Source organism: Sebastes umbrosus, chromosome 9, assembly GCF_015220745.1.
Source record: "Sebastes umbrosus isolate fSebUmb1 chromosome 9, fSebUmb1.pri, whole genome shotgun sequence".
In the NCBI taxonomy this organism is placed as follows: domain Eukaryota; kingdom Metazoa; phylum Chordata; class Actinopteri; order Perciformes; family Sebastidae; genus Sebastes; species Sebastes umbrosus.
This window is the reverse complement of record NC_051277.1, coordinates 12,041,070-12,064,144: the sequence shown is the minus strand read 5'-3', so window position 1 is coordinate 12,064,144 and position 23,075 is coordinate 12,041,070. Positions and strand designations below refer to the sequence as shown.

At 42.2% G+C, this 23,075-nt stretch overlaps 1 protein-coding gene and 1 long non-coding RNA gene across 6 annotated transcripts in view; one reads left to right on the top strand and one right to left on the bottom strand.

Annotated features, from left to right (window-relative positions):
- ankrd50 (ankyrin repeat domain 50) overlaps positions 1-23,075 on the top strand; it is a 41,487-nt gene that overhangs the window by 16,291 nt on the left and 2,121 nt on the right. The window contains exons 3-4 of the mRNA XM_037779936.1: positions 1,426-1,658; positions 19,095-22,630. Of these exons, the coding sequence (XP_037635864.1) occupies positions 1,426-1,658; positions 19,095-22,627 (3,766 nt within the window). The 3' untranslated portion in view covers positions 22,628-22,630. The remainder of the gene's footprint in view (positions 1-1,425; positions 1,659-19,094; positions 22,631-23,075) is intronic.
- The window catches only part of LOC119494214, a 158,395-nt gene continuing 150,766 nt past the window's right edge, over positions 15,447-23,075 (bottom strand). For 2 of the 5 annotated variants that reach the window (XR_005208143.1, XR_005208144.1), the window contains 2 exons: positions 16,114-16,233; positions 15,447-16,009 (listed from right to left, as the gene is read on the bottom strand). This is a non-coding gene — a long non-coding RNA (uncharacterized LOC119494214). The remainder of the gene's footprint in view (positions 16,010-16,113; positions 16,234-23,075) is intronic. The other 3 variants (XR_005208146.1, XR_005208145.1, XR_005208148.1) reach the window with 3 other exon arrangements.

Sequence of the window (23,075 nt, the reverse complement as noted above, 5' to 3'; positions counted from 1 at the left end):
TACAGCTTGTGGACAAAATAACAACTTACAGTGTGATACAATCCCATTAAGAAAAATACCAGCAAACAAACAAACATGCACCATAGAGCTTATTTTGACACAATGACTCAGACAGACTGCTTTCCCCCCAGTATCTCCTGCATTCAGCATGCAGTCAGCGCTTGAATAAAGGTGACTAAGTAGGAGGCCTAATCATTCCCATAACATACCAGTTTGTGCAGCTTGTGTGGGAACAAAAGGTGTGCTTCTGACCTGAGGATGATTCATCACAATGAGAACACATAATTGCACTAGCAAAGGTGACATTTACTGCCATAAGTTTGAGTTTGAGTTTGTTTTATTTAAAGTTGCTCAGCATAAAAGAGGCTGTATTAAACATTACATTACTTGGTTGTAAGTTAAGCGGAAGCCTGGTATTTGCTGGTACCAGTAAGAGTGAAAATTAGATTCTATTCCAACATCAGACTAGGGCGTCAACTAAAGATTATTTTCATTGTCGATTAATCTCAATTATTTTTTTCGATTAATCAATTAGTTGTTTGGCCTATAAAAGGTCAGAAAATGGTGAAAAATGACGATCAGTGTTTCCCAAAGCCCAAGATGACGTCCTCAAATGTCTTGTTTTGTCCACAACTCAAAAATATTCAGTTTACTGTCACAGAGGAGTAAAGAAACCATAAAATATTCACATTTAAGAAGCTGTAGTCAGAGAATTTAGACTTTTATTTTCTTTAAAAAGATTCTTGAATATTCGATTATCAAAATAGTTGGTGATTAATTTAACATTTGACAACTAATTAATTAATCGTCGCAGCTCTATTTTACATGTACTTGATTGTAGTAAAGCATCTTTGTTATCGGTAATTAACCAACCATCAAACTGTTAATGATATTTAATAATATTAAGGAGGGCAAACATTAGCCAGCTCTCTTCATAATGTTTCCTATTATTGTCAGGAGGTGACGCTAATCGCCAAATTTGATATGCCGCTATAAATCTGGACCGTTTATACCAGTACTTGCAAAATTAGAATAGAGTCACAATAACGTAATGACCCTTCCTTCTCTTATATATTATTCCATTGTGCAGTGTATGTGATTGATCAGCTGACAGGAAGTAAACATGGACCCAAGCTGTTGCTTAGTAATGCAATTCCAATGAAATGGTCTATTCCAACTTAAGACATGCTAATGGCGAACAGTAGCCTAATGCTAGCTGGCATCATAAGCAGGAAATACAATCATATTACAATAGTTTACTAATAGCAGATTATATTCTGCCCTCAGACAAGTGTTGTCTCTCAGAAATGTTTAACAAAGCTAAAAACATATTACATTTTCTTTCACATTTGTCAAACACAATCAAAACGATGAAAACGTGATAACATTTCTCTCTCTTTCTTTCTCGTTTACGTATTTCCTCAGATGTATCCTCTTGCCTCTCCTGAGTGTGAAGCCTCCTCAGCAGTGTCTCTTCCTGCTGGTGGACTCCATCGACGAGGGCTGTCAGCTGGGTGAGGGGGACCAGAGGTCCTCCGTCGGCTCTCCCAGGACCATTGCCGAGCTCCTGGCCTGTCATCACGAGTTCCTGCCTCCCTGGCTGCTGCTCATCTGCTCTGCACGACGACAGAATAAGGCCATTACTAAACTCTTCACAGGTAAGCGTTTCTCTTTAATTAATTACACTGTTGGTCAATTATGGTCATTATCCCGTAAGTGATTTCCAAATAAGTGATTGAAGGTGTCATGTGGCATCAATATATCATTGTCAGAATAATTGTAATACCATTAATCACAAGTCAGTTGAGCTGATGCAAAGAGACTGTTTGATAGATGAGACAATATTTGCACCTGTCAGTACAGCGCCACGCTTGTTTCAGCTCAATGGCAGCTATTTTTCTGTATAAATGCGATACATTTCACCTGCAAATGTGGATACAAACAAAGCCTGCGGCGTCGTTGCTTTTCTGTACCCGGCTGTTTGAATAGCACAGATGCAAAGAGCTTTCTACCATCATGACATGCCTAAAGAGATTAGGGTCACCATTGCAGACCTCTGTAAGAGTTGCAGCGCTTCCTTGATGTCCTCTGACACTGTACCATACCAGCTGCTATTATCTCCTTGTCAGGCCAGCAGCCTCCTCGGTGGTGATGAGCTGGCATAACATTAATCAAGAACCTGAGTGTGTGGGAGGAAGTCTCCTCCGCAGACTCGCACTGCTGTGTGTGCCCTCTCTCTACCTTTCCAAAAACCACTGAATGTGGGAGCTTCTCGTTCCCTCGGCTCGCTTCTTTAACCATTACGTAATATCCCAGCAGTGTAAGCAGCCGTTTCTGTGCTACTCCCCACTCGGGAGATGCATAAAGTCAGGTTCAAGGCTGAGTGAGCTACATGTTGTTTTTCCTTCTTTTACTGCCTTAATGGTGCAAGGTCACGGAAATATTATAAAATATTATTCTGAACTGTAATTTGTCATTTGCACATTTTCAATGTTATTTTGTGTATAGAATGAGACACTGAGAATTTAGCAAAAAGACAGAAGCAGGTTTTTAGTGTTTTTCTTCCTGGTGGCTTTGCTCATGTTGTGTGTCATCATGTGTTGTGTAGAGCAGCCAATCGGGAACCTGTCTGATCTTGTTTTGATTTGTCTCTTGTCAGGGTGCGTATTGTTGGAACATTTTAAGATGATGTAAAGATAAAATGTTCACAAATTAGGCCTTCAAATGGTATCATCTTAAAATGTTAGCGGACTTGGTGACGGGTAAATCCTGCTGATATTCAACACCAGCGTTTAGCCTTCAGTGGGTGGTGAATTTGATCTCTGGCATATGTTCAGAAGAATGCCAGGATGTTTTTGCAGGTATGCTAGAAGTCAGATGGTGCGTAGGCATGTTTTTTTTACACCCGCTGGCTTTTAACAAGTGCTAGATTAAAGGAAAACAATACCGATAATGTATCTGTATATACTCATAATATGTCCACTTGAATACTGTTAATACATGTTAACATGTATACATTGGTGGTGCAACGGTTCAACAAAGGTTTTTTGGGTCACAGTCTTGGTTCGGTTTGTTTTGCACATTAGGGAGAAAAAAAAACACCCATTTTCAACTTAATTAATCCATTAATTCATACTCAACCACCAAAAAAATCATCTTGATAATCAATTAATAATTAAGCAAAATGTCACTTTCTGTGGTTTCAGCTTCTCCAGTGTTATTTGCTATGTTTTCATTTTAACCATAGTCTTTCAACCACATTTTCATTATTAAAATATGTAGATTTGAACAGAATTATCTTGATTTTAGCCCAAATGTAATGGTGAGCCTGTTGTTCAACTTTACAGAATGGCAAAAATGAGTCCAATGGACCGTGTTTAATCTACATATACTAGGGTTGGGCCGGTCAGCAAAATTCAAATCGGTTTGATATTAGGCCAAACACCGGACCGGTATACCAAATTTTACCACTAGGGAAACACACTTGACTCATCAGCTGCTCCTAAGTGGAACATAAAGAGACTGAGAGAGCCTATGAATGAGAGTGTAGCGACTCCAGTCCACTCTCGGCGTTAATGCAACTCTGGTTTGCCAACCGCCTATAAACACTAAAGAAGAAGAAGCAGAGTGAAGCGGCTCCGTTGTCTCTGCACCCCAAAAACACGTGAACTTTCTAGAAAACAAACATGACGTGTGTCGTGCGCATCTTCGCCCTCCCACCTCTACTGAAACTAGGGATGGGTCATGATTTTTAGTATAGTCATTCAATTATAAAAAAATCTAATAGTTTATTTGACTGTCGAGAGACTATCGTGATTTTTGAAAAATGATCGACTAGTTCCCAGTGATTATCAAATAGATTTTTTTTTCTTGTCAAATAAACGTGTCATAATGACAAATGCCGGTTCAGGCGGTGTGCATTAAATCAAACCGGTTTAAGCTCGTACACCGAACCAGACCGGCAAAACCTGAAATCAACCTCATTCTTAACATAAACTACATACTGCTTCTGTGTTAAATAATAAGACCCTATAGCTCAACTATAGTGCATCCAGCTCTAAGGAAGGCTGTCGGTCAGTCGGTTAAGTCCAGACTTAAGTTCCCTTTTTTTAAATGGGTGTCATTTGTGTATTGATTGGATATAATTTCATGGTGCAGTTCAGTGTCAACATTATCAGAGCACCTGTCTCTCATTAGAATGACACTCATGTGTTTACAACTTAACTCAACAATGTAGTTTGAAAGTAAATGACTGGGTGCAGTGTCGGGGATTAAGTGAAATCTTAAGTGTAGGCGTCAGACTGGTGGAAGTGTAGGCCAGATCTGATCAGTGTTGACAGGGGCAGCGACGGGGGCAGTTGGGTTTCAGGACACCAGAACTCTTTTTGACTCCTTTGTGGGTGTCGTGCATCTAATTCAACAAACCAACTGTGATGCAAGCTGCCCACTTTATAATCGCAGAGACGTGCCCACCCACGCTTTCTTCTAACATCAAAGCTTCTACGTAGGTGCCCGTGTTAGATTAGATTCTGGATTGTTATCAGAACGTACTATAAAGCATCCTCGCTGCATTTTCCAAAACTTTGAGCCCACAGATGGAGAAGAAGTTTTATATTTGATATCCTTTCAGCAGCAATTTGCATTAAATCGTATTTTCTGGTTTATCCTGTGTGGGTGTGTGTGTGTGCTGTCTGCCGTGTCTGGCCCGAACCACAGATTTAAATCGTGTTTTTTTATTTGCAGTTGCACATAAAAGTTGACAGCGGAGTCACAGGGGAATATATAGTCATATATGGCACGGATGTAAATGCTAATGGGACATTTTTATCTGTAACTTTCTTCAGAGTATCTCAGGGAGTTCTGTGATTGCATATTTGCATTTTCTCCTCTTATGTTGCTAGCCGATGAGCTGTGTGTTCTTTTTGTTTCTGATATAGTTTTGAAGGGAATTTCATCTTGGAACCATCTGATAAACAGCAGCTATCTTCTTTCTTTTTACTCTTTTTCTTTTGACTGGCTCTCATCTCTTTCCCTTTTTACTGCCTCTTTGATGATGGCCAAGCTTTTGTGTCAAGCTCTTATTCCAATTGCCCAGCAATTGGTTTTAAAAAGCGAGTCTCTGTTTGAACAGAAGAACAGAGCAAAACTCAGACATCAGATGTGATGCCCCCCATTTGAAATGAGTGAAGGACATATGTGATGTCGCTGTGTTTATGTGAACAGGCTGTTCTAGATGTAATGCTTTCATGATTGCAGCGATTCATTGGATCCTATTGAGTTTGTGCATTGAGATGCTCCTACAGACCTACAATAAGATGTGGCCTCTCTCCTTGGCTGATGCTTTTAGCGGCGTCTTTGTTTTGTCTAGATTCAGTCTTCCGCTTTTAGCTCAACACTGGAAATTCTTCTGCTAGACTGGCTTTTTTTTCCTCACACGTAGACGGATGTAGACATGCAGGCAACACACAGTCATATCCTCCATTAGCTTGTGCTCTTTATTCTGAATACAGCAGTGCAAATACTCTTTATTCATGCAGCACTGGACCTAAAATAGACCAAAGGACTTCAGAGTATCAAATTGAGGCCAAGTGTCCCCTAAAAATACCCTCCATATTGTTTACAAGTCAGAGATGGCAGTGACCTGCCAAAAGACTCCACTTTCATGCTCTGTGCAAAGCCAACTCCTATTTTATATGAGCGGCCTATTTCGTCTGGGGTGGAGGTTGTGTGGGTTTCCCAGTATACTCTGGTCTGCGGTGATGGGAACCTTGTGGTTGTGTGAATATAGTGTCGATAAAGCTCGAGGAATGACCTTTAACCAGAAGGTCGCTCGGCTGAAAAGCTGCTGGACCAGAAGTCCGATGCTTTTGAGAGTTTTGAAAGAATTTAAGATACTCCTGAAGAGAGAAACTGAAGAGTTTCAGTTGTCTTTAATTTGTTTTTAATTCACTTGAGTGTGACGCATACTACCTGCATTAGTTTGAATTAGGGCTGTCAATCGGCGTAAATATTTAATCATGATTAATCGCATGATTGTCCATAGTTAATGACGGTTAATAGCAAATTAATTGCACATTTTAATATGCTCAAAATGTACCTTAAAGTATTTAATACTCTTATCAACATGGGTGTGGACAAATACACTGCTTTATGTAAATGTATGTATAAACTTATTATTGGAAATCAATTACCAACACAAAACAATGAAAGATATTGTCCAGAAACCCTCACAGGTACTGCATTTAGCATAAAAAAATATGCTCAAATCATACCATGGCAAACTGCAGCCCAACAGGCAGCAACAGCTGTCAGTGTGTCAGTGTGCTGACTTGACTATGACTTGCCCCAAAACTGCATGTCAATATCATAAAGTGGGCATGTCTGTAAAGGGGAGACTTGTGGGTACCCATAGAACCCATTTTCATTCACATATCTTGAGGCCAAAGGTCAAGGGACCCCCTTGAAAATGGCCATGCCAGTTTTTCCTAGCCAAAATTTAGCGTAAGTTTGGAGCGTTATTTAACCTCCTTTGCGACAAGCTAGTATGACATGGTTGATACCAATGGATTCCTTAGGTTTTTTCTAGTTGCGTTAAAGAAATGAGTGAGGTTAAAACAAAGTTGTGTTAACGTGTTATCACATTGACAGCCCTAGTTTGAATCTTTTTTTTTTTCCAAAAAGGGATGCCTTTTTCCCCAGGAGTAAAGCTCTGGATTCTTCCCTCCTTGCTCAACTGTTATTCCTTGTGTCTGTCTCAGAGAGGAATGTGCTTTGGGAAGTTTTCAACACCTCTGAGACCGAGCAGGAAGAAGGAGGCATACTGACTTCTGCAGCAGAATGCCTCACACGCATCCGCTCGGCTAAAGCCTCACAAACAAAGACCGTTCTGTTTGTGAGGAGGAGTACAAGAATTTTTGCAGAGTATCCTACTGGCTGACTCACATTATATGATCACACAGTGTTGATTACTCCTTAGTCTTTGTGTATCATCTTTGCAAATGGACTGAAAATGCAGTCTTTCATCGCACTAAGAACTCAAATCGATCTGTAGCTGTGCTGCTTCTTTATGTCCCAAGTGACAGCAGACCTATGGAGAGAGATGCTTGTTTTTCCTGTGCATACTCCCTCTGTGTGCTGTGCTACTGTAAGGCCATGATAGGGGTAGCGGAGTGGAAACACTTAGGCAGCGATTTTGGTTGGGAGCCGGGGTAGAATCTGTGCCAATTTAACAAGGCCTCCGGCAGCAGGGAGAGCAAGGGAAAGGGGAAAGAGAGGGCTGGGTGGAGGCGGGAGGCGGGGGGTTGGGCGTTTAAATAGAAACAGTCTCTCAGACATATATTTTTTTTTCAAAAGCTCAGCTCCTACCTCAAAAATGTTCTTACAAGACTGATTTAAAGGTGACGATATCTCAGAATTAGACAGAACTTATGTTGTGCTGACTCAGACGTGCCTCCTATAACTTTTCAAATTCCAGATTAGCCTTATTTAATATATTATAAAGCATTGTATTTAGAGTTTTTGAAGATTCTTTGTGTTTTTGCATTGTTTTAAATTTTTTATTAAATCACGTTGCTTATGGTCTCATTAAAATAATTACAAAGTCGTTTGAATCATAATCCCCTCCTGGCATTTGATCCATCCTAGTGTGTGATCTTTTTATCGTGTGGAGGCATCAGTGAACTGTAATGGCTACCATCTGCCCAATATTGTTTAGGGTGCATGCTTGTCAAAGTCACTGTTTCTCAAGTAGTTAAGTACGTGTAGGCGCTGTTGTAGGAGTAGAAGGGAGTTCTGCACAGAGTAACATGATAGTATGTCTAAAAAGTGCTGGGAGTTTCAGCATATAATTCTTTGATAGGAGAGAAAGTTGGCTTTGGTTGGCGCACGGATAGTAGCACATCACTGCCTAGTAAGTCTATCCACTAGGGCTGTGCAATTAATCACATTTCAATTACGATTTTGGCTTCCAGTGGTAATGAAAACAAGATAATCAGCATAAAATGATTATTGTGCCGCATTCCGTTTCACAATGATGCTCTAATTTTGAGTTGTGTCATCAATCCAGCGCACCCATATTACTGTTAGCAAAAGTAAACCTGTCTATCCCCTGTGCTTCACTAAGTACTTTTACCTTTATATTTTAGCCCTAGAGGCAGAAATAACCTGCTTTCCCACGTTGTCATTGTGACATCCAGCTAATAAGTCATGTAAGGTCACAGACATAGCACTCTGACTACATTACTGTGACAGAAGTGCTTCACATATATAGTAATAGGTTAACTAGAGAGATAGAGTTTGGGATTGACAGTGTTTTCAATCAACTTATAAGATCAGACTCCTTTAGACTCCCTCAGAGAACTGATTTAGATTTTAATTAAGCAGCAAAAGTTCTAAATAACTTTATATTTAAGAACTAAACTCAAAGATTAACATTCAAAGAATCAAAACTCTGGCATTCTTCAGTCCCTCGTCTCCGTATCTCGTCTCATTTCCCTGTCATCTCTTCACTGCTAGCATAAAATGCCTCAAGAAATAATTAGATGTATAAACTACCTAAAGAGGAGATAAACGACTTCTTTATCTCTTATCCAATCTGGCTATTTTACTATCAGAACGCAGCTCTATAGAGGTAAAAGGCATGTGTTAAGATCTGAGATAATCAGCGCGAGCAGAGTATTGCCGCTCAAGTCTCTCCTCCCGCGTGGAAGCATGTTGCGACTAATCCGCGAATACAGAAAGAGGTAGATGACAATGATACAGCCCAGTTTAAAGGAAACAATACACAAAACCTTGTGCAAGCTATACTTAGGATTTTGAGAGAAAAGCCAACATGAGCGAGGGAATGAGGAAGGATGGAGAAGGCCTGGATTTGTCAACTGCAGTGCCAGTAGTTATAATAATATAGTATCGGTGTGCTACTGGAGCTGTGAAAGATAATAGCGCCCCTTAAACAACCACATTCCTGCTCTGCAGTGTTATAGCAACTTCAATTAGATTGATTTCCACTATCATAAAACACATTATTATGTTCATTCTTTTTCAATTTTACTCTCAGTTCTTCACGTTGGTCACACTGGGGGCACTCGGCAGGCGTCGTGGGGTGTACCAGCAAGACACTTGGAGAATAGCCACACACATATACACACAAAACCACACATAAAAGCCCCCTTAGTTATGAATCACAGCTGTAATTAAGACGGTTATATTCCTGGCTCAGCGTGAGGAATGTTACAGGAGCGTGTGGCCGCTTTAAGAAGACACTCATCCTGTGAGGCATTTGGATGCGGGGTTTACTCATTTCCTTTCCTAAGATGACACACAAGTCTTTTTTACCCAAAAGTAACCAACAGGTCTTCTTCCATACCCCATAGTATATAGATAAGTCATTGCAAATACCACAGCTATTGTATAGTAAAAGCTACACTTTCAGGAAATTATGTGACTCTGGGGTGGGCCTGTGTTTTTGTTTCCTGTATTTGGTCTCTTTGGAGAGAGGGTAGCCAACCCTAGCACTTGAACCACATCTTCCACCTCCACTCTGCCCGCCGTGAATGGAGCTTTCTTTCCCCAAAACCCCGCCAAGAGACAGAACTGATTTACCACCAATGATCACAAATGAAAAGAGCAGCCCTGTTTTAAAGTATGCGCCCTCCTCCACCTCTCTGAGCAGCCCCTTTGTCCCGAGGCCTGCGGGTGAATCCGACACAGGGCACGGTCGTCCCTCCGCAAAAAGGTCAACACAACTCTTAACATCTCCCTGGATGTGTTTTCTTTTTTGTATACTTTCTTTTTTCGGTCAGACCTCACTGGAGGGACCGCGAGATCGTCTGGCCGACTGACAACACAAACACAGTCGTAAAGCAGCGCGGACGGTTTATTTCTTCTGGGCTGTGGAATGCTCCTCGAAGACAGACAAAGGATGGCTCTGCTTACTGACTCCCCAGTAAATGACATTTTGTGGCATCATTTAGACGATTGGACGCTTAGCTGTATGAATGCAACAGATAAATTTGAAACTTAACTATGAAAATAAAATTTTTATGAGAGAGCAGATGCCAAGAACAATTTTCAGTATTGAAAGGAGAAGGAGCTCCGAGGCATTCTTCAAACTGAAAATTAAAGTCTTTATTTAATACTTTAAAACCAATTCCAACACGTTTTGGTCATGCCGCGGCCTTCATCAGAGAGACTAAATTGCACGACACTAAACCAAAGAGCACATTCGACAAATGCCTCCTGCTACCAAACATAATAAAAGCCCTCTTTGTCCTCTCTTCTTGGAGTTTTTCAGTATTGATTGTCTCTGTGCCTCGATGCCTGGGTAACGAGACCAAGGACAACATATTTAATTAGCTTAACCCCCCCTTTTCTTGAAATTGGCTTACAGACAAGCTGATTTATGTCCATACTCATGTACGAGTTGTCGTCTGTGAGGCTGCATGTCGAGCCTCACTTTGGATGAGCTGAAGACCATAATCCTCGCTGAATACTGTAATTTACCACCATGCAGTCTGACAGCCGGGCAAATTACAGGTCTACCGTGTCTGTATCTATAACACCTTGGTTGCCCCACTGCAGTAACATGACTCTGAACATGGCGGACGAACCGGCTGGCCTCTTTCCTCCTGAGGTGATGCCCTTTGGTATGTGGCATGCCCCTGCCACATTTTTATAGAGATTTTTATTTTTTCAAGGCTGTAGTACAAAGCACGACTTGTCAGTTGTTGCTTTAATTGAAGGGTATTTTAATTCAGTCTTAATTTAACTTTGGTTGGAATAAATGCGGTGGAATTCCTGGCACGTTATTGGCTGGTGTTGCTGCAGGGGTAAATGCTTTTAAAGTAAAGAAAGGGTTGTTTCTTATACCATACTGCCTCTTGACCTGCATGCCAAGGATGACTTTGCAAGTACCTGATTCCACAGTAATCCGCTGCACCTTTGTGGGAACTGTTGTCTGATCATTTCCTTGTGAAAATCCTTCTAAAATGATTCCAGACCTTCTTGGCATTGTATGTTGGTAGCAGATAATGGCTTGTTTGACTGACATGCTTGACTTAGTAGTTTCTTGTGCAGGTGAATGGAAACATGTGCCGGTGGGGCTAAATGAGGTCACCGGGAGGTCAGCCACTGTAATGATGAACAAAAACCGAGGGCCGGGTTTGAAGAAATTTGAGCCTGTGTGGAGCAGGGAACTCCAGCACTACGAGGGCTTACTGCCACCATATAGACTCAAGACTTGGACTTTCAGAAATAAATAAGTTCTTTTAGGGTGATGAGTGGATATTGCTAGTTTAAAACAGAACGGGTTTTATGGTACTTAGAATCATGGGACATATTTAGCACAAATATATACTTTTAATCTTAAAATGGAAAGGAGCATGTGGCATTAGGACTGGGCGATATGGCCCAAATCTTCTATCAAGATATAGGTCATTTCATATCCTGAGTATTTTCCCATTTTCATAACTTGAGTGCAAAATGAACGCAACAGTTTTAAGTGAAATTAGATATGAACATATACAATAGACATTGTTTTGACGATATATCATCATATTGCCCAGCCCTATGTGGCAGGAAAAGAAGGATTATTGGTTGTACAAACCCCACTTTTTCACCCCCGTTACAGAAATTGGTAGATGAACAGTTTGAATGAAGTTCATACTGTTGATGCACTGCTGGTCCTGTTTGAGTTGTGTATTTCTGGCTCAACACTCTTGTTATTTCAGTTCTCTTTTGGAATTTCTTCACTTGGATGAAATTTCCAGTCATCTGTGCAGCTGCAAGAAGCTCCATGATATATGGTTACAACTCTCTTGGAGAGATATCCATTATGGGATACAGTGAGTGGAGGCATACACATGTGACCAGGTGCGCAGCCTCATGACTCAGTCTCTTGTCACCATCTTAATGAGCTCCTGTCATTCAAAGTCATCTGTACAGCAGCTTTTTTTTGTCTTTGGTTGTTTGAAAAAAAAAAAAAAATCCTGGTGTGTTCTGCACATAGACTGTATAAGATATGAACGTAGTCTCCGTGACGTCACCCGTAGATAAAGATAAAGTTGAGCATTTTAACATGAGGGTCTACAGGGATTGACTCCTGTTTGGAGCCTCAAGTGGACATTTGAAAAACTGCATTTTTGGCACTTCCAAGTTGTCTTCATTTCTCAGCACCGGAGGTTGCCGCTTGGTTCTGCGGAGACGGTCATATGATTGATGTTTTATTCTTTGTGCAGTTTGAGCAGAATGGATCTCTTAAGCTGAGCCATGCTGTAAAAGCCCTCTCACGAAGAGAGATTGAACAGAGATTTATTTTGCCATTGAAGCCTTAGTTAATAATGGCCATCATGAGCATGAGAGATGCTCGCCATGGCTTCTAACAGAGAAAGTACTGCTACATTTTCAAATCACTTTAATCATATGATGTTATTTATTGTGAGTTTTGCTGCCAAATTTACAATAAATGTATTAACTCTTTGATCAGAATTCATTAGGGATGTGAGGAAATTTTCCCACCAGTTAATAAACTCGTGACAACACCGGTGTTACCGATTACACCGGATATTTTACAAGAAATGATGACGGTCGATATGTGTAGCGCGCTTACTTTGATCTTCAACTCTCGATGGCTGGGTGTCTGGCCTCTCTGGTTGAGCTTTCGCTGCGAGGCTGCAGGTCTCCACCCGGTGCCGCTGCACTGCGCACACTGGTTACAACCGCTCCGTCCTTCGCACGCAGTGATTGCTTCATTAACGTTATGGTTCTGTTATAGCATTGGGTTTAAATCCGAAATATTGCCGAATAGGCGCTTTTGCTTTGACACCAAATCCTCCGCCATCATCTGTCAACTCTCTCGTCGCGTGTGTGAAATCCGACTCGTGGTACTCTGCTGAGACTTTCAGTTTGTAGCGTCCATTGTCTGACTATGTATTGATAACACTGATGTGCAAAAATGAACTAAATGGGTTTTAGTTCTATAAAAGAAGAACAAGTAAAGTGCAAGTAATGTAACCGGTGTATGCCCAAACACCACGTAACACCGGTAACACCAACTACCACGGCAAGCCTAGAATGCACCTCTAAAGCTGAGCCATGCTGTAATGCCCCTTTCATGAGGAATAAGAGAGATTAAATGCATGTTTAAGACATCATCCTTTATGCCAACTGCATGAATGAATAAATGAATATTGAGCAAAACTCCTTACATAAAGCATTTTGAGCAAATAGGAATTAAACGAGTCTTAAGTTATCTCTCACGTCATTCCAAGCTTGTGCGCTGTCGGATATTGTAAAACAGGCAGCAAAATGGCCATTAATAACATTATATGATGAAGGTGATGTGAAAATGTGTGAGTACTTTCTCTGTCAGAAGCCATGGCGACCGTCCCTTACGCTCATGGTGGTCATTAATTAAGCCTCCAATGGCAAAATAAGTGTTAACATCCATCAGTGATGCAGCCCGAGAGAGAATGGCCATCATAACTCTTTTGACTCACCACTGTTCTCTCTCACTCGGTGACAAATGCCGCTCATTCTGTAAGTGTCCTGTCATGTCTGAATGAAGCCGTGAAGGACATTAACGTAAAAGTCACCTTTGTCTGAATGACCAACACTTAAACAGATACAGTAGATGAAGCGAGCATTTTCCATATTTGAAAAAGGCTTCAGTGTGTTAAATGTATTCCTGTTTGCCCAACCCCCTCACCTCCTCAGCACTGTTCAGTTGCACCACAACAGGTTTGACTGGAAACCCTTTCACATCCCGTTTGAAACCCAGCAAGAGGCGTGTTTGGGCAGGAGCGTTTTCATGTGCTTTGCCTCTAGCGTAACATAGATTAATTGTTAAAGTGTAATCATTTCAGTGTCTCACCTGGTGGTCGTTTCGTATGGCAGGAAATATACAGTACACATAAAATGTAGCTGCAAATCTCAAATGATTTTCTCCTGCAACGGTTATCTTTGCACAGTTGAATTAGTGCCCCATTAGAGTCAAAGCTTCTCAGCGCCTCGCTTTGTCTTTTCTCACTTGTGAGTAAGTCACATTTATCCGAGATAAACTAGAAAGTGTTATCTCCATTCGTCTGTTAGAGTAGGAATTAGAGAGTGTACACAATCAAACAAGGAACGGTATTTTTCAAAGATTAAATAGCAGCACTCTTTTCAAAGGACTGTTGTTTGCAGACCGTTGGAGCTGACTCTCATCCACATACTTGTGTTTAGGAGGTTGGCGCTCTCCTGTTTTTTGGAGCCCGGAACGCTGCAGCTGTCGAACAGACGTTTGTCGAGCGGCGGGTTTACTGGAGCGCCTGAGGAGAGGGCAGCGAGGCTTGGGTTTCTGTTTTCTTTATGGATCAGATGGCCTAAGATGGTGTCTCGCAAAGAACGTGCCGAATCGGAGCCGCTTGCCATTCTGAAATCCCGGTTGATGAGCTCGGACCTCTAATTTCTCACCACGCATGCACACACGCTGCCTCGTTTGTCATCTGAAAAATTAATCTAGAAGGCAAACAGTCCCTCTTTTGTACGCGGGGCTCTGTCTCTTGTGACTGGTATCCAGTTCTGTAACGAGCAGCAGCTGGCTCAGAGGCCTGTACTCGGGAGCTGCATCCCTCACCCCGATGAATGTGTCATTTGTTGCTTGTTTAGCAGTCGCTTTTGTTCAGACTCTGAACCATCCTCTCTCACACACACATAAATAGCCTCAACACACACAATACTCAGCCACAGTTTGTATAGCCCACTTATAATCATGCAAAACCCAGGCCTTGTGTGTTGAGTGTTGAGTGTTGGGTTTTGGAAAGAAAGAAAATGGCTCTTGGAAAGCATTTGAACATTTGTAGCCAATGAAAGTTCTTGCATTCTTATGCAGTACTTAATAGTAGTTCCTGTTACACCACAGTCATCAAATGCAGGTTGGATGATTTCCCCCTGTGGTTGTTTTTACTGCTTTATCTGCAGGAGCGAGCCAGTAATAATGCCATGACTTCACAGTTGACATCCAAGCCGTATGAAGTGATGTCTGCTGATGACTAAAGTGGAAATTGTAGGTAATTTTCTACCATGTGCAGTAACTGAAAGAAGGTCTTTTTTGGTGTGTTCTCACTTGGAGGATCTTGCTTGTTCTCTTCTTTTATTTCTTGCATATAGGAATTAATCATTTTTATCCAAACAAGTGCTTTTTTTTTTCGTGGTGGCTGCAGTCAAATGTCTGTGTCCTCCTCCCCTCCTCCAGCTTTCCTCGTCACTGTATCTTCATAATTGGCGTGTCAGCGACCGTGGAATGTTGGAGAAACTGTTTATCATAAACTGCAGCACAGAAGCATTTCTCTTTTGTTCCCCGGAGAAAATATTCATGATAGAGTAACATCTCCAGAATTGGGCTGAAATGCACACGCAATGTTTTTCTTAGTCCCCCTGTGAATAGAACAAATCAACATCAAGACAAAGTATTAAATGTCACACTTTATTGTAGTCACTCGCTGGGTAAAGACATTTTTTTCTTTTTTCTTGGTCCTTGTTTTTCCCCGTTTATGGCCTCTTCCCCTCTCTCAGCCAGTGGGTTTCCTGTCCCAACTGGAGCAAACCCAGAATGTCCAAAGAAGGATTGGGTCCGGAGGGAGGACAGTCAGTGACCTCCAAGTCACACACCATAGGCAGGGGATCATACCGAGCAGCAGATGTATTTCTTTAAACATAAATTGTAAATGCAAATTTGATACAACATGCCTGTGTCGACTGAGACACTTGTGATTGTGCATTAGCCCGAAAAAGAGGGGAAGGAAGCATGTACGCCAGCTAGTTTGGCCTTTAAGCAAAACAAAAGAGAATTAAGAACCTGACATGAAACAAAAGGCTGGAGACAATAAGGAGGGGAAGAGTGAGAAATCCTCTGATGATTGCATGATAGGCTGAAATGTGATCTTTAATGCCTGAAGTTTGAGCCAGAGGAGTACACTGAGAACAGGAATGTACATTAGACTCATAATGGCCCGTTACAGTTCGTCCCGTGGTCCTGTCAGGATTTTGAATATACACAAAAATGTTAATGGTTTTTAGTGTTCAAAGGTAGAAGTGCTTGAGTGTTTTTACTTATCTATAGCTACTATGCATGCTTACCGTGTATCTGTCTCTTGTAATGTCCGTGACTTGAGTGCTGGTACAGGGGGTCATGGAGCCAGAGAGAAGAGGGTGAAGGGAGAGTGGAAAATGCGCACAGTCACTGAAAACAAAGACAGACTGAAAGTAGGTTAGGGTCACTGAGTTTTTGTAGTGATTGAGCAATTATATGGTAAAGGGCTGGAGAATGATACTTTCCAGCTTTATTTGTTTAAAATGTTTGCACAGCTGTCATACAGTAGGTTATATTTATGGACGTGGATATTCATAGTAATAATTTTTTGTATTTGGAAGGTTTTTGACAGAGTTAGCATGCAGCTTTAGCCGTGATGTCTAGCTCTGCTTTTCCTGGCAATGTGTGAAACCCAAAGTGTTTCCTTACTTTACTGTATGTGTAGTGTTTACCAAGTTGGATTTAAAATGTGAGAGTGCAGGTCGTATCCACGCCGACTATCTCGTTTCGGCTCGCTGCGGCCGGCTAGTTTGTTTTGGTTAAAGGGTACGGAACGGATATGACGTCATGTTACTCAGACAACAATAATAAAGGCGGCAACTTCCTTTTACCTCTGCATAGACTGAAATAAAGCAAATATATCGATTCTGGCATTAAAAATGTATTTCAAAATCGTAAAGAAATTGCGATATATACAGGTGAATAATTTTTTTCCCCCCACCCTATTAGATAATGTGTCCGTAAAAAAGTCAGACTAAAGAATGTGATTCATTAGAATCAACATCAGTGCTTCCCTGATTCTTATTTTCTGCCATGTATCACAGGATGTAATTGCACATAGTCAGTATCTGAGGTGTGAATGCCTTAATTTACCCTGCGTTATCACAGTTTGAATTATAACGAGGGCCTCAAGGACAAAGCAACAGAGGATTATTGTGAGGCACAGTTAGTGGAGGCGTGCTTATCTTAAACAAACTCAGGAGCAGATGATAAAGAAAACCCATCGCTCCTTCTGTTTACCAGGGTCTGTTGTTCAAACTGTCAGTACCTGCTTGGGAACAACTCTCGTTAAACTCATCAGGTCTGTTATCTGGCTTCCAGGTGTGGTTAGCACCGGTCCTGTGTGGAGTAAGATTTCACAGCCTTTTCTACCCACACAATAGCAGTCAGATGAACAGAGCGCTGCCTCAGGCTTGGTGACAGAGTCTGATTCATATTATGTACAGGGAAATGTGTTATATAATCAAAGCAATCACAGTTACTGTTAAGGATAAAAGTGCTGGTACTGAATTTGACAAATTCTTTTCAACAAAATCTCTAGAGGGTAGTTTCCTGTCAGTACATAAACTGTTCAGTCAGTAATGAGATGCTATAATGAGATTTAATTACCTTACTTTGAAAAGGTTAATGTTAATCAGTCCATGTTCTGCCTGGCAAAGTGCACCTTTTTAGGGAGAAAAATGCGACTGTTTGTTCCCATAGTAGGAGGCCTGTTAGTCATTGTGAAAAACATTATGTCAATATCACTGAGAGCCTCTGGTGACATTTTTTTCCTGTCCCAGTAACCCAGAGAACCATGGGAACTGTAAATATAAGTATGCAAAAATGCTCTCCTTGCCCTCTGGCTGGCTACACAGACCATGAACAGATTGTTTTAGCATGGAGGAAAGTTCACTTTATGCCCATTAGCCGAGGCCATTATGGGGCCATTTTTCCACGTCTCAGAGAGGAATTCCCATTAAAGATCATTCATTAAAGGCCCACTGTGATAATTTCTAAAGGTCTGTGCTGGGAGCATGTAGCACGATAATAAGTGAGGCACTGGAGAGATGTTTTACAGACCACTGATGTGCTACTGGCATGGAAATGATGTGTCCCTTGCTCTCCTCCAGTTTGATTCTTGTACATCTTCAGCCCTTACTACAGATTTGCTCCTGCTGATTAAGTTCTAATAAACTCTACAGTCAATGGACGGATTAAATGACCAATCAACTCAATTTAAGTGTTGAAACAACTTCTATTTTTTTCTCAGGGTATCCGTTTTTTTTTTCTTTCTGCTAAGACTGGTGCTTTCCCTTTAAGTTTTTCTTTTGATGTGTATTTATACATTTAGTTTTGCAGTACATGTATAAGCAACAGCACAGGTATATTTTAATATTATGTAGTCATTATTTCAGTCATGTTTTTTACTGAAATAATTGCTGTTTTCTAGGGCTACCCCCTCTTAGTTGATTAGTCGACTAATTGGTCGTTTTGGTCTTGGTGGATTAAGATTTCGTTAGTCGTTTTTTTATGATTCTTTTTCATGTTAAATTACCTTTTTACAAGAAACTTATGAGCACATCTCTGGTAAACACACAATTTAAAGTGGTGCTTTTGTGTTATTCTTTGTGGAGGAACTGTGGAGTTGTACAGTTTTACAGATCTGTCGTTTAAATAAACTAATCGATTAGTTGACAAAATCCTGAGTGTTAGTTGACTAATGATTTCTTGGGCTGAGAATAGCCCTACTGTTTTCATCCTCACACGAGCACAGTCTAAATTATTACAGCTGAAATTGCTTCTACATCAGAGACAATGTAGTGCACTAATTGCTACCATTTTTTCCCCCATAGTTCTTTATGGACTAAACTGATTGTGAACTCCTGCTGATCATGTCTGCTTCCAGCAGCCAGAGGGGTTATGCACTCAATTCCTCTGAAAGGTTTTTTCTTTAACAACATGGCTTTACTGTTAATTATCCTATGCCTTAGGAAATTTAAGGTTGGCTTAACCCAATTATCCAAAGGTACAAGATCAGTGGATAAATACTGAGTATGATCTCAAGGTCAGACATAAGATAATTACTCAAGGGGCACTGTGGGGAAAGTAACACTATTCGTCATCAGCTATGATTTCTACAATCACTGTCACTACCTCTTTTCATATTCTTCATAAACTGGCCTTATTTTTTAAGTGTCTTTTTTTAAATCCTCTAGATTATTCATTTGTCATCAGGCTCCTCTAATGTCCATTTCTTTTCTTACAGGATTCCGCAAAATCAGCCTTGATGATCTGCGCAAGGCCTACATCGTCAAGGATGTGCAACAGTACATCCTCCACAGGCTGGACCAGGAGGAGGCCCTGAGGCAGCACCTGACCAAGGAGACAGCCGAGATGCTCAACCAACTCCACATCAAAAGCAGCGGCTGCTTCCTCTACTTGGAGCGTGTGCTGGATGGCGTCGTGGAGAACTTTATCATGCTTCGCGAGATCCGTGACATCCCTGGCACCCTCAATGGCCTCTACCTGTGGCTCTGCCAGAGACTATTTGTCAGAAAACAGTTTGCCAAAGTCCAGCCCATCCTTAATGTGATCCTGGCAACGTGCAGGCCACTTACGGTCAAGGAACTGTACCATGCAGTCTGGACCAAAAACATGACACTGACTATGGAAGAGTTTCAGAAAAAGATGGACATTCTCTCCAAGTTGTTGGTCGATGGCCTTGGGAATAGTAAAATCCTTTTTCACTACAGTTTTGCGGAATGGCTACTAGATGTTAAGCATTGCACCCAGAAGTACTTGTGCAATGCAGCAGAGGGACATAGGATGTTGGCGATGAGTTACACTTGCCGGGCAAAGCAGCTCAAACCACTCGAAGTGCAAGAATTTGCACTGCACCTTGTCAATTCCAATCTGCAGATTGAGCCATTTAATCTGGCTCTTTGGATGGTTTGGAATGGAACTCCTGCTAAAGACTCTCTGACCACCTCCATACCGAGAGAACAGGAGGTCCTGCAACTTCTGGTCAAAGCTGGAGCTCATGTAAACAATGAGGACGACCATGCATCATGTATTGTACAACAGGCCCTGGAAAGAGAGGACTCAATACGGACATTACTTGACAACGGGGCATCTGTGAACCAGTGTGACTCCAGTGGGAGAACTCTGCTGGCCAACGCTGCATACAGTGGAAACCTTGATGTGGTCAACTTGCTCATATCTAGAGGGGCAAACATGGAGCTGGAAGACAACCATGGACAAACGGCACTTACTCTTGCTGCGAGGCAGGGCCACACCAAAGTGGTCAACTGCTTAATTGGTTGTGAGGCCAACATAAACCACACAGATCACGATGGATGGACAGCCCTGCGCTCAGCAGCTTGGGGTGGACATTCAGAAGTAGTATCTGCGCTGCTTTATGCTGGTGCCAAAGTGGATTGTGCTGATGCTGATGGTAGAACTGCTTTGAGAGCTGCTGCTTGGGGAGGTCATGAAGACATAGTATTGAACCTTCTTCAGCACGGGGCTGAGGTCAACAAGGCAGACAATGAAGGAAGAACAGCTCTCATCGCAGCAGCATACATGGGACACAGAGAGATCGTTGAGCACCTCTTGGAGCACGGGGCCGAAGTTAATCATGAAGATGTGGATGGAAGGACTGCCCTCTCGGTCGCTGCTCTCTGTGTTCCTGCAAGTAAAGGCCATGCTTCTGTTGTGAGCCTTCTGATTGAAAGGGGAGCAGAGGTTGACCACTGTGATAAAGACTGCATGACTCCTCTCCTTGTGGCTGGCTATGAAGGACATGTCGATGTAGTTGATCTGCTTTTGGAAGGTGGGGCTGATGTGGATCACACAGACAACAATGGTCGCACTCCTCTTCTTGCTGCTGCATCAATGGGCCACGCCTCTGTTGTCAACACATTACTTTTCTGGGGGGCTGCTGTTGATAGCATCGACAGTGAGGGAAGGACAGTGCTGAGCATTGCATCTGCTCAGGGTAACGTGGAGGTGGTCAGAACTCTGCTGGACAGAGGTCTGGACGAGAATCACAGGGACGATTCAGGCTGGACCCCGCTACACATGGCTTCATTTGAGGGCCACCGCCAAGTGTGCGATGCCCTTATTGAGCAAGGTGCTCGTTGTACAGAGGTTGATAATGATGGTAGAATACCGCTGATATTATCTGCACAAGAGGGACATTATGACTGTGTGCAAATTCTTCTGGAAAACAAGTCATGCATCGACGAGAGGGGATACGATGGGAGGAATGCTCTCAGGGTGGCTGCACTGGAGGGCCACAGGGACATTGTTGAACTGCTGATGAGCCACGGTGCTGATATAGATCACAAAGACGCAGACGGACGCCCAACACTCTACATATTGGCACTTGAAAATCAGCTGGCCATGGCAGAGTATTTCCTCGAAAATGGAGCAAATGTGGAAGCTTGTGACACTGAGGGCAGAACGGCCCTCCACGTGTCCTGCTGGCAAGGGCATGTTGAAATGGTGAGGCTGCTGATCAACTATCATGCTGATGTGAACGCCTGTGACAATGAGAAGCGATCTGCCCTCCAGTCTGCTGCATGGCAAGGACACACGAAAGTCGTGCAGTTTTTGATAGAGAACGGCACACATGTGGATCATACGTGTAACCAGGGAGCAACAGCACTAGGCATAGCTGCACAAGAGGGTCACATTGATGTTGTGCAAATACTTCTTGAAAATGGTGCCGACCCCAACCACGCTGATCAGTTTGGACGCACAGCAATGAGAGTGGCAGCAAAGGGTGGCCACTCAATGATCATAAAACTTCTGGAAAAGTATGGGGGTACAACTCTTAACGGCTGCAATCCCTCCCCAGTACACACCATGGAAGAAAAAACACCATTGGCTATGACTGGCAAGATGCAGTCCCTCACCATTAAATCAAGTAGCTCTGGTAGCACCGGGGCAGGAGATATGCAGTCGTCTGGACGTGGTTTACCCAATGGACCTGTCCATGCTTTCAGTTCACCATCAGAATCTCCTGATTCTACTGTAGATAGGCAGAAATCCTCCCTTTCAAATAATTCCCTCAAGAGTTCAAAGAACTCCTCCTTGAGAACCACATCATCCACAGCCACAGCCCAGACTGTGCCCATCGATAGTTTTCATGGACTGACATTCACAGAACAAATCCAACAGCACTCACTGCCTCGCAGCCGGAGCAGACAGTCTATTGTGTCCCCTTCCTCTACGACTAAGTCCATTGGTCAGCCGCCATCATCTCCATCCAATGACTTTGACTGGTCTCAGTTAAAATCTGGTCTCAAGTCAACAAAGGGAAGTAAGACCGGAAATGGGACATCGAACAGTAAGGGAGACAAGAAAAAAGTCAAGAACAGCGGATCATCCCAAGGTCAGGTTCTCGAGTACGAGATGACACAGTTCGACAAGAGGATTGCTCTCAACAAATCAGTAGCGAACATTTCAGTGAAGGATCCTCATTGCAAGATTGTGATTGGTGGTTCAATTCGGCAGGAACGGGGGCAAAGCCAAGATCAATTCTTTATCCAACAGCAGAGCAGTGCTGAGAAGAAGAGGAATGGCATCATGACCAACCCCAACTATCATCTACAGGGTAATCAGGTTTTCCTGAGTAGGGTATCAGTTCCTCGGACAGTACAGAACAGAGGCCACCAGGATGTTCTAGAGAACTATCCCATTGGGGAAACCGAACTAAGCCTTAAACAAGCCCTGAAACTGCAGATTGAAGGATCAGACCCTGGGTTTAACTACAAAAAGGAGACTCCATTATAGCTGGTAAGAGATATTTTTCAAAATTGTCCTCCAGTATGTGCTGTTGTTGAAATACGTCAAGCATTTAAGGTCAGGATGATGGCTCGTAGGCAATACATTGGCTTGTCTCTTCATTTATAGTGGCAAATAATGAGGCTGATTTTTGGTTGATACTTGATTGCACTCACAACCATCATTAGTTGGATTTAATCGGACTTGCATGAAGAATGCCTCAATCTGCAACCCAGTCTCCTACAAATTATGCTCCCATACAACTAAAATGCATTCTCAACTACATGTCCAGGGAAACTTATTTTGTCGCGGATTACGGTCGCTGTTTTAAAGAGGACCTATTATGCTTATTTTCAGGTGCATACTTGTGTTTTGGGTTTCTACTAGAACATGTTTACATGCTTTAATGTTAAAAAAAAGGCTTTACTTTTCTCATACCAGCTGTGTTGCAGCACAT